This window comes from Hibiscus syriacus, unplaced genomic scaffold, assembly GCF_006381635.1.
Source record: "Hibiscus syriacus cultivar Baekdansim isolate YM2019G1 unplaced genomic scaffold, ASM638163v2 tig00111095_pilon, whole genome shotgun sequence".
In the NCBI taxonomy this organism is placed as follows: Eukaryota; Viridiplantae; Streptophyta; class Magnoliopsida; order Malvales; family Malvaceae; genus Hibiscus; species Hibiscus syriacus.
In genome coordinates this window covers 2,754,724-2,769,933 of record NW_024062980.1, presented here as the reverse complement: position 1 = coordinate 2,769,933, position 15,210 = coordinate 2,754,724, and the positions used below count along the sequence as shown (strand labels likewise).

At 35.5% G+C, this 15,210-nt stretch overlaps 1 protein-coding gene across 2 annotated transcripts; it reads right to left on the bottom strand.

Annotated features, from left to right (window-relative positions):
* Window positions 1–248: 248 nt before the first annotated feature.
* On the bottom strand, window positions 249–13,966 carry LOC120152721 (signal recognition particle 14 kDa protein-like). Of its 2 annotated transcripts, XM_039164880.1 has the most exons (5): window positions 13,848–13,966; window positions 13,477–13,570; window positions 13,022–13,131; window positions 11,696–11,867; window positions 249–261 (listed from the first exon to the last, which is right to left on the bottom strand). In XM_039164880.1, the coding sequence occupies exons 1-4, from the start codon at window positions 13,848–13,850 to the stop codon at window positions 11,715–11,717; spliced, it is 360 nt and encodes a 119-aa protein (XP_039020811.1). In that variant the 5' UTR covers window positions 13,851–13,966; the 3' UTR covers window positions 249–261; window positions 11,696–11,714. The 2 variants fall into 2 exon arrangements, with proteins under 2 accessions (XP_039020811.1, XP_039020810.1); XM_039164879.1 differs by lacking the exon at window positions 249–261 and having other exon boundaries at window positions 11,532–11,867.
* Window positions 13,967–15,210: the final 1,244 nt, after the last annotated feature.

The window sequence follows — 15,210 nt, the reverse complement described above, 5'->3', positions numbered from 1 at the left end:
GGGGGGGAACTTTTTTGCACTCAATATCCCTTAATCTTAGAAAAAAAATCAAGCTAATCCTTTGATTAACGAAATCAAATGTTGACGGTCAAGACGTTTATATGACTATTCACAAAGCTTACATGACAATATAAAATATTGATGTGATAGATTAAAATATTGTTGTGGTAGTAAATGATGGACGATAATTTGGTAGATGGACTTAATTAATTTTTTGGCTAAATTCGAGGATCTAATTGATTATTTTAGAAAGTTTAAGCACTTAATTAATTTTTAGAAAAAATAAAAAATATTTTAATCTAAAATATAAACAATTATTAAAATATTTAATACATTAAATTTAAAAGTACTAAAAATTAAATTGTTAAAAAAATTAGTGTAAGGACCAAATTTGAGTGTAAAAAAAGTTTAGCGACCATATTATTTTTTTTTTTTGCAAAAAATTAAGGGTTTTAGGTAAGGGTATTCAAATCCGAGTACCCGAGTCGGTTATCCGAAGTTTCGAGTACTTGTTTCCTCTGATACTTGATTAGTCAGCCCTTGTCACGGCTCGGATGTTACGGGTACCTGTAATTTGGGTAATTGGATACCTGGTTTTTTTATCATTTTTAAATTATTAATTTAAAGTTTTCATATCAGCTAGTAACAGATACTTGTGGCCTGTGGGTGCTTAGTACTTTCCTTCTCACACTTGGTGCTTGAGGCCTGTGGGCTGTGGCCGTAGTGAGTGCTTGCCTCCTTAGTTGAGCGACCACAACAATGAATTGGAGATTATTGACGAGTGTGACCTGAGAGCGCACTTCTAGAGAGGTGGAGCGTGAGGAAGGAATAAATTCTTTAAAGATTTTAATTTTGATAATTCCAAATTTTCCAGTTTAGCGTGTGTTGCTGCTGGGTGGGTGTGAGTTTTTTTTTTTAATTTTATAAGTTTAATGTAATATATAAAATTATTAATAATTAAATATATAATATTATTATATATAAAAAATAAATATAATTGGGTACTCGTGTAATCGGGTACTCAAAAAAAATTAATTTTGTGACTCGGGCCAGATTCGAGAAATATCGGGTCGGGTACCCGGCCCGGAACTTTATTTTTTTTGAAAAAAACATCCGGATTTTTTATCAGGTCGATGGGTCGAGTCATCCGGGTTGGGTTTTTTTTAAAACCCCTAGTTCAGTACCATAATGTCAAAAAAATATTGCTAAAAGGATTTGAATCCATGTAAGTTGATTTAAAATTTTCCAAAATAATTTTAATAAAAATATTGAAAACATCTTTGTATATTTTTATATTTTCAATTATTTTTTTCAATTTTTAGAATTTATTTTCTAGTTTTACAGCCAAACATATTTTCTTCGATTTTTTATTTTCTAAGAAAATAAAAAAAATTAAAATTTAATTAAACCTTTAAACTTTATGAAAAATCAATTCAGTCGCTCGCTAAACTTTCTAAAAATTAATTAAACTCTAAATTTTTTAAAAAAAATTAATTTTTTTATCATGTTATCATTCATATGTATCTAGCACATCAACACGTGAACAATCATAGACTATTATGTTAATATTATAAATTATCACGTCAACACATGTGGACTGTCACATTAACATCATAGACTATCATGTCGACATCATGAACTATCACATTAATATTGTAACGATCAATTATGATTTCGTCATCAAAGAATGATATTGATTTTTTTGGAACTAAGAATTTTATTAGATGCAAAATTATCTAAAAACGTTTATTTTTTTTGAAAATTCAGAAACTTTCTACACCCTTAAACAATTAGTTAACATGTTAAAATTCTTATATGACACAGAAAATCAAAACAAACATGGATTAAATGTATATTTATCAGCAACTAAAGAGACCTCAAATATTTTTTTAAAAAATACAGAGGAACATTGAGAGATACAAAGCATGCAGTTGGGTACCTAGTGTTTCTATGTTTGTGTCGGTCAGCACTTGTCCTATGTGGTAATTTTAACTGCAATATTTTTTTTAATAAAATAAATTATTATAAAAAATAATGTGGAGAACTTCCCAAAAAATTACTTTATATATCTTTATTTTCCTGTCAGACACCCATGCAACTTTATTTCTCGATCTAACACCCTTTGCAGAAAGGCGCGGCTCATGCATTGTGCCTTACCCTGATATGACGCCACGTGGTAGAAGGAGCGGCCCATGCACCATGCCTTATGCTGACATGGTGCCACGTTGGGTAAGGCGCGGTGCATGGGTCGCGCCTTCTACCACGTAGACGGTGCATGGGCAGCGCCTTCATGATATTCTGACACGCGTCAGAATGGCGCGGTGCATGGGCCACGCCTTGTATAATTGTATCTGCACTTCTCGGCTTTAAAGCGTTTCCTCCCAGCTATAAATAACCCTCTCCCCCGTAAACTTTCACACAACAACCTCTCAATCGAAAACATCAAACAATAATCCTCTCAACCCGTAAATATCACCCGACAATCCTCTTATCTTTGATTCAGAAGTTCGTTCGATCTTTCGTTGTAAGGTATTTTTTTTATAATATTTTTTTATATTTATATATAATTATTTGAAAAAAAATATTGTACTAATTGTTTTCAATTAATATTTGTGGTTGTAAAATTGAAAAGCGATAGCGTACGTCGAAATATTTTTGTCGATACGATAATAATATAAAATTATATTATTTCAATTATTTACGTTTATGTGTAAAAAAATTATTACGTAAAAAATTTATTGCATTATATTTTAATTCATATATTATTTATTTAATTAGGCTTGTTTCAGGTTTTTTTTTTGCAGATATAAGATTGTCTCACTTTCAAACTCAAAGTAAGATGTGAATTTCAGCTATTGTTTATTATGATGAAGAAATTCGGGAAGATAAAATCGGCGTTGTTTTCGTATCAAACCATTATGTTAAAATATCATTCAACAGAAACATAACACTTGAGGAGCTGATAACGAATATTTCAAGGAAGGTTCATGTTGGAAGTACTAGAAGAATGTTGTCGCTTCAGTACAAATTTCCAACATTATTATTTCCGTTGACTTATACATCGTTCGAACTATCGAACAATGATGATGTTGAAATGATGGTTGATTCTCAAAATTATTATTCAGACGCCGATACTGAGATGTATGCAAAGTTTGTTAAAGTGTGTGCTATTCGACGTCTGTCATTAAGGCTGGTTGAACAATCTGATCAAGTTGACAGCCCGACTACATTAATGTGTAATGATTTTAATTCCATAACGGGAAATCCGCATCATGGTGTCGTCCCATCAACTTCAATGGGGAGACATTCAACAGTAACTCATTACAATCTGTACCGAGGTGGGTCTACGAACAATCCATATGACAACATCTCGTCCAGTTCAAGGGGAAGACATTCATCTGTCAATTTCTTTGACCTTAATATGGAGATGCCCTCGACGCAACAATCTGTGCAGTTTCCATTTGACACGATGACTTTAAGCTCCAGGGGGAGGCATTCTACTATAAGCTTTTTTGATCTCAATGTCGATATGCCTTCTAGTTCAAGGGGAATGCATGCAAGTAGTAGGTTCTTCGACCTAAATATGGAGAGCATGGAGGAACTATCATCTCCACCAGAAGAATCGCTTCGTGATCCAGGTGCGGATGGTGCTGAGACTGGACAATTCATTCACCCATAATCACCGCAATTCAACTCCGATAATGATGATGATGTAGATGAAGTTACCACAAATGTGGCACAAACTGAACCTCCAGCACATATGTATGAAGTGGACTATGGTGAAATGTAAGGGCCACAATTTACGGATATGCCTAATCTCGGTTACTATGGATTTTACTCATCATTAAATAATGGTGAGTTATCTTTAGGCATGGAGTTTTCAAGTAAAGAATAAGCGATGATGGCTATAAAAAATTGCAATATCCGTAATTCTGTTCAATCCAGAGTCGACCGTTCTATGACAGAAAAGTATGTATGCCACTGTGACCGACTTGAAAACGGATGCAATTGGATGGTTCGCGCATCAAAGAGGAAGAGGAAAAACAATAGAAGGGAACTAACGGTATACAACGATTCTCACACATGTTGTGCTGGAGGGATCAACTAAGATCATCCCAACATGGACTCTGAAGTAATCTGCCAAACCATCATGCCCATGGTAAAAGCAAGCTTCCATATAGCTATTGTTGTGTTGATTTCAGCTATACAATCGCAGTATGGGTATTTCGTCTCATACAAAAAAGCATGGAAGACAAAGCAGAATGCCATTAAAAAACTTCACGGCGAATGGGATGCATCTTATAACGAACTTCTAAGTTGATTTAGGGTGGTGCGTAGGTTGAATCCTGGGACAATTATGGACTTCAAAACCTGTATGCATACCATAATGACCGAGTTCTTTGCAATAGATGCCAATTCTACTGGGTTTTTTGGACTTACCCATAGTGCATTAATGTTGTGAAATACTACAAGCCTGTGGTCCAGATCGACGAGACTTTCTTATATGGAAAATACAAGTAAGTTTTACTATTGGCAGTTGTCCAATATGATAATTACAATATTCTTCCAGTTGTTTTTGCCCTTGTTGAAGGAGAAGATATAGATTATTGGGCTTTTTTCCTCCGAAACTTACGTTCACATGTTATCACGAGGGAAAAAATATGTGTCATTTCAGATCGCGGACCTGGGATCAAAGCAACAATGAAGTCTTTAGTTCCAATGTGGCAACCACCCTTTTTCCAACATAGGTACTTTATCCAACACGTTGCTGCGAACTACCATGGAAGGTTCAAGAAGAATGATGAGCGCCAATTACTTGTGCACATGGGTAAGTGAAACTACTGTAGTTTTTTTTTTCTTTCGATCATTTTCATTTTTTAAAGAAACAAAGTTACTAAGTTCTACATTTTATGCTCAGGTTACGAACTACTACCTCAAATATTTGAATCCATGCTTCAAGATTTGTAGGTGAAGAACGAGGAATGATACGATTACATCAGCCTTATCAATAAAGAAATATGGACAATTGCATATGATAGTGGATATCGATATGGACACATGACGACCAACTTGGCTGAGGCAATCAATTCGACCTTAAAGGGTGCAGTCACTTACCTGTAGCAGCTTTGGTAAAAACTATATATTTTCGTTTAGGGGCGCTTTTTGTGAAGCTCGGGGGACAAGCTCAAACATGGATACAAGACGGTCATGTCTATTACCCTAGATTAGTTACAGATCTACAAAAAAAATTACTGCATCAAATGGAATGTCTGTAACAAGCTTCTCTAGATAGTGGTTGTCTGTCTCGAGGAGAATTTCTTCGTATAACTGGTTCTGACTCCTCACTGTCATCATCATCGTCGTCGTCGTCGTCGTTGTCGTCAGGGGCAGATACATTTTGTTGATGAGGAATTGATGACAATGTAGCACCTCCATAAAATAAGGACTCTGGAGGTGTATGACTGACTATCCCACCACTTATAGAAAACTGAGAAAACTCATAAAACACAAACATCGATGAGTGAGAAAAATGTACAGGAGGTGTCTGTACGGCGACCATCGGTGATGAGACTGCACCCGCTAAATAACCGGTATATGAACCCCAAGTCAGATCCGCAAACATAGAACCATAATATCCTCCAGGAGGGGTCATATAACTCTGTAACGGTGGCGGCGGCGACGACATCTGATAAGGTAAAGGCGGTGGCGACATCAGATATGGCTGCGGGGTGTACGTCGGTACATACGGTGGTTACTGTGAAGGTTCCGGTGGTATAGCTGACGACGAACCGGAAGCACCTGCTCTCCGTCCACGAGTTGGGGGACGATGAGGTTGTGACGGTGCACGTCTCTGTCGACGTCGATGAAAGCTCCGTTCCCGTGCATTCTCGAAAAGAAGAAACGATTTCCCGTTACTGTTGAACCGCTCATAATAACAATATGCAATCGTCAAATGGTCAACATAAATGAGTTCTCTATGGGGAATGCGCCGATGTCGATCATCCCACATCATGACCCACTCATAATGCTTCACCAGCCAATCTATATCCGTCTTACCACGACGATCTGTGTTATATAACTAATCCATATTTCGAGGTGCTTCTAGAATTGGTTGTACAAAACCAAATTACCAGAGCACGCGATCAGTGGGGTGCCACTCGATAATCGCATAACAAATCAGAGGGACCGCCGCCATCCGAACATCTAATGGACCCCTTAACTCAGGTGGGATGCACATCTTCATATCATCATTACAATAAGGAGCTCATTCAAACTTAGCGATCCAGCCAGATAAAAATTGCCAAGATGCCGCAACCACATATAGTGAACTTAGTTGCACGATTTGTTCGGCATCAACAACCTTCCTATCAGCTCCAGTATGCATGCCTGTGCATACTTTTTAACTTGATCCTATGAGGCGTCCTCACTCAAATTCTGAAAATTTACATCTAACCAATTTAACGGTATCTGACCACAGTTAAAATTTCGCGGGACACCTTCTAGATATTCCTGGCACAAAGTATTTCAGTTATCGTTCATCATTCCTGAAAGCTCATCTCCATCCACCGGAAGCCCTAAGTGCATGGAAACATCCTCAAGCGTAATCGTGCACTCTCCGCACGGAAGATGGAATGTGTAAGTCTCCGGTCTCCACCGCTCCACTAATGCAGAAATCAAGTTTGGTTCTATCCTACAATGGCCTTCATATCTAGCTATGTGACTGAATCCAGCCTCGAGTAAATACGACCAGACACGGGTTGGTATCACTAACTTAAGGTTCTAGATAAAAGGATCTAATATACGGTCGCTCTCTTAAAATTATTAATAATTATAAAAATTAATTTATAAACTAATAATTAAAAATTAAACAATTAAATTATTACTAATAATTTAAATTAAATTAAAATGTAAAAATGTTACCATATCAACATAATGTCTAGATATATGATTTCTATCCAAACGAAGCACACCAGCTTCCATTTTATAACTACAAAAAAAATTAATTAAATAAAATATTAAAAAATTTAAATAATTAAATAAAATACTAACAAAATATTAAATATAATAAAATATACCTTAAAGAGCTATGAGAGAATTTAAGAGTATTTGAGAGAAATTAAAGAAGATTTTGTGTGATGAAAATGATTGAGAATAGAGATATTTATAGGGTGGGATAGGAGTGAACGAGCGGGTGGGGGGCCGTATTTAAGGCGAAGGCGCGACCTATGCACCGCGCCATTCTGACGCGTGTCAGAATGTCAGGAAGGTGCGACCCATACACCACACTATACCCTACGTGGTAGAAGGCGCGACCCATGCACTGTGCCTTACCCAACGTGGTGTCATGTCAGCATAAGGCGCGATACATAGGCCGCGCCTTTCTGCAAAGGGTGTTAGATCGAGAAATAAAGTTACAAAGCAGCAGTGCACATTTCTGCATAAACCAAATCTGCAACTTCAGCCGGCGGAAGCTCAAAATAGTTCAACCTCGACAAAGCAGTACGAGCCAGCTTTACCAGATCATCCGCGACACGATTCCCTTCCCAGTACACATGCTTCACAGTCGCAATCCAATTATGACGGAATAGCGCCTCAACATGGGGAAGCATATGGGATGAACGGACTCCATCCCCCTCATGCCTACAAAGTGAAACAACATTCATTCAATCTGTTTTAAAGATAATCCGACGAGCCCCAAAGTTCCACGCTTATTCAAGCCCCTCATATATTCCCCACAGCTCCACATCAAGACTCGAACACGATCCCACAAGCTTCGAGAACCCAAAGCACCATCTTCCCAAATAATCTCTCAAAGTTCCTCCACATATGGTTGTACCTGTCGATGAATGGCGCCCACCATTCGTATTTAATTTCAGCCAATATTCAGCAGGTGACTGCCACACATCCGATTCACGATCTCGTAGCTTTACAGATTCCGATCTTCCACCATGGCGCTCCTTCATATCTAGCCCCTCCAGGCATAGGCGGTTGCTACTTTGAAGAACACTTTCTCTATCAGCAAAGCTTGGCTAAAAAAATCATTTGGTTTCTTCGCTGCCATAAACACCATAAAATTGATCCAAAGCACAACTCTCAATTATCCTCGGTCCTCGAATAATACCACGATTGTTGAAGATCTTGTAATAGCCAATCCTGCATATTACCACTACAAAATTCATCCAGCCGTTCAGACTTGATCACCACCGACCATGCCGCCATCGCTGCAGTACACTCGCGGAAAACATGGGATATGGACTCCACAGCAGCACCACAAATTGAGCAGCTCGGATCATCCGTAAAATGATGCCGAACACTCTCTTCATTCGTCATTAGCCTACCCATACTAATTAACTATAACAAAACTCTCGGCAGCCCATTATATCTTGCGATCAACCTCCAAAGGGGTGAATCGTGGGAGTTCAAATCAGCAGGGTCCACTCGCCGCAAGTACTCACTAGCCACAGTGAAACGATATCGACTATCCCAGCTCCATCCCGGGCAGTCCATACCAACAGCTGGACATGGGGGGTTTAATGACAGCTAGTGCCATACATGCCAAGCGCGAAACGAAAGGCTCGATGTCTTCCCATTGGCCATTACCAACATCCCTCATCCGTAACCATAGAATTAATCGTCACGCCATTCATCAGAAAAGCTCCATTCGACCCCGCCCTATCTCGGAGAGAACCAACATTATCAATCCTATTATCTTGTCAAAAATCCACCCATGTCCCATTACCCAATCTCCAAACAATGCCACTTCGCACATCCACCCATACTTAGGGGTGTTCAAATTTTCGAACTAATTCGGTTAACCGACCGAATCGAATTAGTTCGGTTAATTCGGTCGGCCACCGAATTAATTCGGTCGGTTAACGGTTAATGATTTTTTGGATATTCGATTAACGGTTAATTCAGTTCGAATTCGGTTAATTAACTGAATTAACCCTTAAATTTTTTTTAATATCTTTTTCACCCCCATGCTGCCCCATGTGCTCCGGTTATCAATTCTGTTGTGCTTTGTGTAAGGCATGGGCAAAAGTATAGTGGGGCATGGGTAACAGTGTAGTGGAGCATGGGCATAAGATTTTCGTGGACATGCATCAAGGCCATATAAAGGAGGGACTCTAATCAGGCTAGGAGAGGCCATCCATCATGGATTCTCTTCATCTTGAGGCTCCGTTTCTGTGAGATCTTCTATCACGTCAGTTCTTGCAATCTGTTTACTCAATGTGCGCAACTCTTCTATATCGAAGAGTAACAAAGGATCGCAAACGACTCCTTTTGCCTGCAGCATCTTGGGGACATGGAGAGTGCTAAGAGTAACAAAGGATGAGGTGCTAAGGTATCATTGACTCAGGCCTTCATCTTTTATCAATTGTACTAAGGTATCATTGACTCAGGCAACCATAGAGAGTTTTATTTTATAGATCTGGGGAAATAGTGGGGAAATAGACACAAAAGACGATCCCTCAACTTGCAGATTACTTGTTGCATTTAAGGGCAAACTAAATCTAATGGCAGTGAAGTAGCATATGAATGACCGAAACTGCCAGTCCGGATTAAGCGAATAACTAAGGAACCCGAACAGAAACGTTCAAGTACTCTGCAAATCGAAGGGTAATACACACAACTGCCATGCTCTCTTAATGAAATTTGTTACCAACAACAAATAGATTACATTGTACAAAGGCCATCATGCGGAATTCATAAAAAATACAGTACATTTAAGGGTGAAATCAAATCTAATGGCAGCAATGTGATCAATAACCAATAGTCCATATTAAGCTAATAAGTAATAAAATCAAAGGAACTTAATAGCAAAGGGCCTATTCTTGCATGCAGCTCCGGCAGTCAAAAGGATCCAAAAATAGTGAGAGATCTAAATAAAAGATTGGATTTGAAACTGAAGATGATTGTTTTGAATCTGACAAGTAATCCACAAATAGATACATATATCTTATTTTAATATAATGTTTGAATCAAATTAATTAGATATTGTAAACTGGTTTTTTAATTAAAAATATTAAATTCGAAAATTCTAAAAAAAATTAGTTAATTCGAAATTTAACCGAATTAATCGAAATTTATTCGGTTAATACTTTCGGAAAAAATTTCGGTTCGATTAACGGTTAAAGAAAAAAAATTCGGTTAATTTGGTTAAGGATATTTCGATTCGGTTTTAACCGAATGAACACCCCTACCCATACTTAACTAACTCCACGCCATAGCAGAGAACAACCATTCCGAAAGATTGAAACTGGAAGTTAACCGGCCCACCTATACTTCCCTCTAAGAATCCGAGCCCAAATATGGTCTTTACACAACACTAGACGAAACGCCAATTTCATAAGGAACGCTTCGTTCAAAGGGACTAACCTTGTCTCTCCCAAACCCCAACCTTTTTGTTACTTTTTAAATTTCAATAATAAAAGAAAAAAAATTACTTTTGAAAAGTTAATAATAAAAGAAGAAATTTATTTATACTTTTGTGATTTAATTCACCCAAAATGAATGTTAAACATGTCAATAGAAAATAACGATCAACTAATGAATAATTCTAATTAATTTTTTCGGGTAATAAGGACTCCATTAATTTTTTGTTCGTATCTATATTTTGTTGGAGTTTTTTAACATTTTTCTTCTTTGGTCATTGTGTGATCTAGGTGACTAATTTTTTGTATCAATAGTTAAAGGAAAATGTCTTAATTATATTTTAGTTTACGATTATATTTGTAAAAATTTATTGTAATTCCGAATATTTATATTTTAATAAAACTAGCGGTTTTTTATTAAAAAAATTATAATGATAAAAACAGGACAACATAAAAAAGGTTATAGCACTAAAAAATAGATGTGATTAATAATAAGACGAATAAAATATATTCTCCAAGATATATGTACCTGAGAAATGACATGAAAGGTAACTCAATGTTGAAAGAGATAAATATAATCGCAAAACAAATCTTATTGCATTTCACTCTCGAATAGACATGTCACTTGCAGTAACTATAGAATAACACCTAAACTTATTCTTAGATATACTTCCATTTCTTGTTTACAATATGTATGCATGTATATGATTTGGTTAGTTATATGTTTTTCTTTTTTATAATCACCAGTATCTAATTTACTAATCGATAAATCCGGATCGATATTGTAAAAATCCAATATAGAAGTGATTCTCCCAACTCAATTTGCCACATTCATAAATATCAAAATTTAAATTTATTTGTTAGATTCTTTGTTATTTGTAGCAACTTGCTGCTCTTTCAGATATAATACATACATTTTATAAAACACAAAAAAACCTTCCATTTGTCTACTTTTGCTAAAATCTTAAAACTGAATATATTTTACACTCTCAGTACACCTAATAACCCTCCCTTACCAACTTATTTTATTTCGGAACTTTTGCCGATGGTGGATATTCTTCAACCACATGCAGTTATAATCTACGTTTTATTTATATCTATATTATCATTTTATTAGAATCAAGAAAAAAAAATCTGGCAAATCCTTTCGTCCTGTTGAAAAAGGAGAAAAAATCTACTGAAATCATACCCAAGGGGAATTCAACCAAAATTCCAAGTCTTTAATCATTGCAATTAGCTTAAACCAAAAGAATGTTTTGAGGGTTTCAAGAACAAGTAAATAACCTAACCATTTTCGACGAGAGGATGAAAGCTCGAACAACCGCTGGTAAACGTCCTTCAAGCCCTTTTCGGCTTCTTTGAACCACTTTCTTTCTTATCCTCCGCTGCCTTTTTCCTGTCCTTTCTCTCCCTCTTCTTCAATGCAGTCATATGGGCCTTCAGAATTGTGGCATATGATGCTTGGAAGCGCTGGTGATCCTTCGCTCCCACCTTACAAACAAAAACACATTAATACAAGGTCAGTCCGAGAATCAATAGACTTGTATTGCCTTCATGGTACTACCATTTTCAGCTTGCACACATAAAAAAATAGGCCAGTTTACAGGATTTGCATTTGAATGCTATCAAAGAAACATCCTGGTTTTGGATTTTATGTTCTACGTTTCTTTTATTTTTCTACAAGTGCTCATGTCCAATGCATATTTGGATGTAGGTATGAGGGCAAGAGTTATTCATCTCCAATGATATTCCAAATACAAGCAAAATGTTGGAAAGAGTTGAGCATACCCAAGTCTGATGAATAACGTATCCCGCACTTACACTAAGTCAGAATAATATAGGCTAGTACAAGTCGAAATACATTTCATTTTGGGTTGATGCATGATATCAAATACCATCTGAAACTCTAAAATCTTCACACACAATGTGGCAACCTTTATGTTTCAACAAGAATAAATGCGTAGGTTACTTTGGATCCTATCCAATTTTGCACTACTTGGGGGCATATCAGTACAGAAGTTGGTTTCTCGATTTAAGGCTAGACTATTAAGACATTGGGTAAGATCGCAATTCCCATCAACTCAACCGAATGCTTTTTTGTTTGAGAAAGGAGCTTTGCCATCATGTTATTTTGTTATTTTAGTCTTATTTATTGATTATTAGATATATAAATCCAGAGCTAGGAACAAGTTAAAATAATAAGGTTTAAATCTAGGGCTAGTATCAATCATGAGTGCCATATAATTTCATCTACCAGAATTAGACAGCTTGATCCGGAGCTTCCAATGGATATGCATTACTCATCCATGGAGATCACAATGTGTTTATTTGCTGGTGACAACAAGACTCGTGTTTAAGAGCAATTCAGTGTGCCAGAAAGTCTGGCATAATGCATACCAGATCAATCATCAGTGCTATATATAATTCATCATACCGGATATACAAGGTTCAAATGGAGTACCCAACAGAAATGTATTACTATTCCAGGAAGATTACCATTGGTTTGTTCATTTCATACATAAACAAATACTCATAGACTCCCTCAACCAATGCATTCACCCCACCAGGTAAATTTTAAATTAAAAAAACAATTATTTTATCCATTTAACCAAACAAACTAAACACAAAGGAAAAAGGGGACATACCGAAGTAGAAATTGTCTTTTTTGCATTAGTTGCACGAACAAGGCATCGATATTCAATGGGTTGCTGAGCAGTCTTTAGTTTGTTCCTTTGAACTTTCGACTTCAAAGATGCTAATGAAGATGAAAAACTAAAAGCATCAATAAATATCTAATATAGAAAACATCCAAGAAAAAATAATGCCATGGTTGGAAACATGAATTTCAAAATTTAGATCTGAATTCCATTTGTAACATAAATTGTGAGATCCAACATAAATTGAATTCCACGGCTGGAAACATGAATTTCAAAATTCAGATTTCAAAACTTAAAATGCATACATTATGTGTAAATTGTAGAGATCCAACATTATTGCCATAAATTTAATTTTTTTACAAATATCAACACTAATTCTGCAATCCAAATCCATGGTTTGAAATTCAAGCTCCCAAAACCTAAACAAATCGGGAAATCCTTACATCGTTTAAGAGTAACCCAAACAGAGCCGGTCTCAGTACTTCGCTCAAACATGCTCGTAAGTTCATTAAGAAACGGGTCTGGCTGTAGAAGAACCTTAACGAGAACATAAAAAAATCAGCATAAATCATATCAATAAGATCAAATGCCAAAGAAACAAAAACGAACATAAATGAAATTACAGCAAATCAAAACCACCAAACATATATACCAAGAGGGAAAAAAGCTAATCAGAATTCAAAAGCGAATAATAACCTTTATGATTAAGCAAAAGCCTAAAAAATGTTCTTTAATTTGTCGAATTTACAGGAAGAGATTAAAACCTCATAAAATTAAATAAACCAAAAAAGGATTAGGAGGGATAAGGAATTACCATGATTAAAACTTTGTTGAGAGTCAAGATCGCAAGATCAGATTTCAAGCACCCTAAACAGTCTTATATTAGGGCAGAGAAGATAGCCGGCAGATGGCAGTGAGAGACGAATGTACTTGTACAGTTACCTGGGATTTTTACCAAAATATCACCATTTTAAAACTTATTTTTTTTAAAATTAACACTATTTTTTTTATTAATTTACAAAATGTCAGATATCCATGTGGGTGAACAACCGATTGAGTCGAGTCAAAAAATTTCGAATTATTCGAGTTGACGAGTCATATTTTATGACTCAAACTTAACTTAAAATTTGGTTGAGTTATTCGAGTTTCTATATAAATTTCAGAGTAAACTATACATTTATTATCTAAACTATCAGTTTTAGTCCATTTTAGTACCTATACTTTCAGTTTTTTCAAAACCATATCTAACGTTTAGTTTTTGTTCCATTTACCTCGCCGTTAAAAATTTAATGCGTTTAGTACCTAAACTATCAATTTTGGTCCGTTTTAGTACTAAACTTTCAATCTTTTTCAAAGCTTAACGTTAAATTTTGAACGGGGTATTAAAATAAAACAAAAACTAAATTTAGGTATGGTTTTGAAAAAATTGAAAGTTCCTGTACTAAAATGGACCAAAACTGATAATTTAGGTATTAAATGTGTAATTTACTCTAAATTTTATTATAATTATTTATAATATTACATAAAAGTTTAATTTTAATTTTTTGACTTTCTCTTACCATGTAAGATCTATATTTTCATATTCTTTTCACATTATAATTTTATTTAATATATCAATTACAATCTAAATTTATAAAACATATTTACAATATTACATTTTAAAGAAGGTATTTTGAGGTTAAAGTATTGATGAGAGCATAGAGGAGTCAGAGAATTGATGAGAAGAAAGAATTTGCAAATAATTGTAGTCAAAAGACCAAATTGAGTAAAATACAAAGTTAAAAGACTAAATAAAAAATAGAGTAATATCCCAACTTTTGGGCTAGTGACCAAAATGTAATTTTTGAAAGTTTAGTGGCTAAAGAAAAAACTTGGTAAAAGTTTAGGGATAAAAGTATAATTTCCAAAAGTTATATATTTTAGCCTGTAAATGAATAGTTCACCCCCAATAATTATATTTTCGTGGGTTTCAAATTTTTGATCCGAAGCTTGTATTAAAGGCTATAAAACGATAAAGTTCCGTAAATTATTCGGATAATCGAATCGAATAGGAAGCTTGAGAAAATTTGAAGGATAATAGAATAAAGTTAAAAATATTATTTCCATATTTTAGAATGGTGAAATTTAACAAGGATCATTGGAATTAAGGTCAATTTTTCATGTTAAACCTAGATTGT

Bases quoted from the DNA above. Each gene is read 5' to 3' on its own strand.
- LOC120152721 (XM_039164880.1), bottom strand. The intron at 13,132-13,476 runs GTAAGGATTTCC...CATCTTCATTAG, and splicing joins TTGGGTTACTCTTAAACGAT to CATCTTTGAAGTCGAAAGTT. The intron at 11,868-13,021 runs GTATGTCCCCTT...TTTGTTTGTAAG, and splicing joins AAAAGACAATTTCTACTTCG to GTGGGAGCGAAGGATCACCA.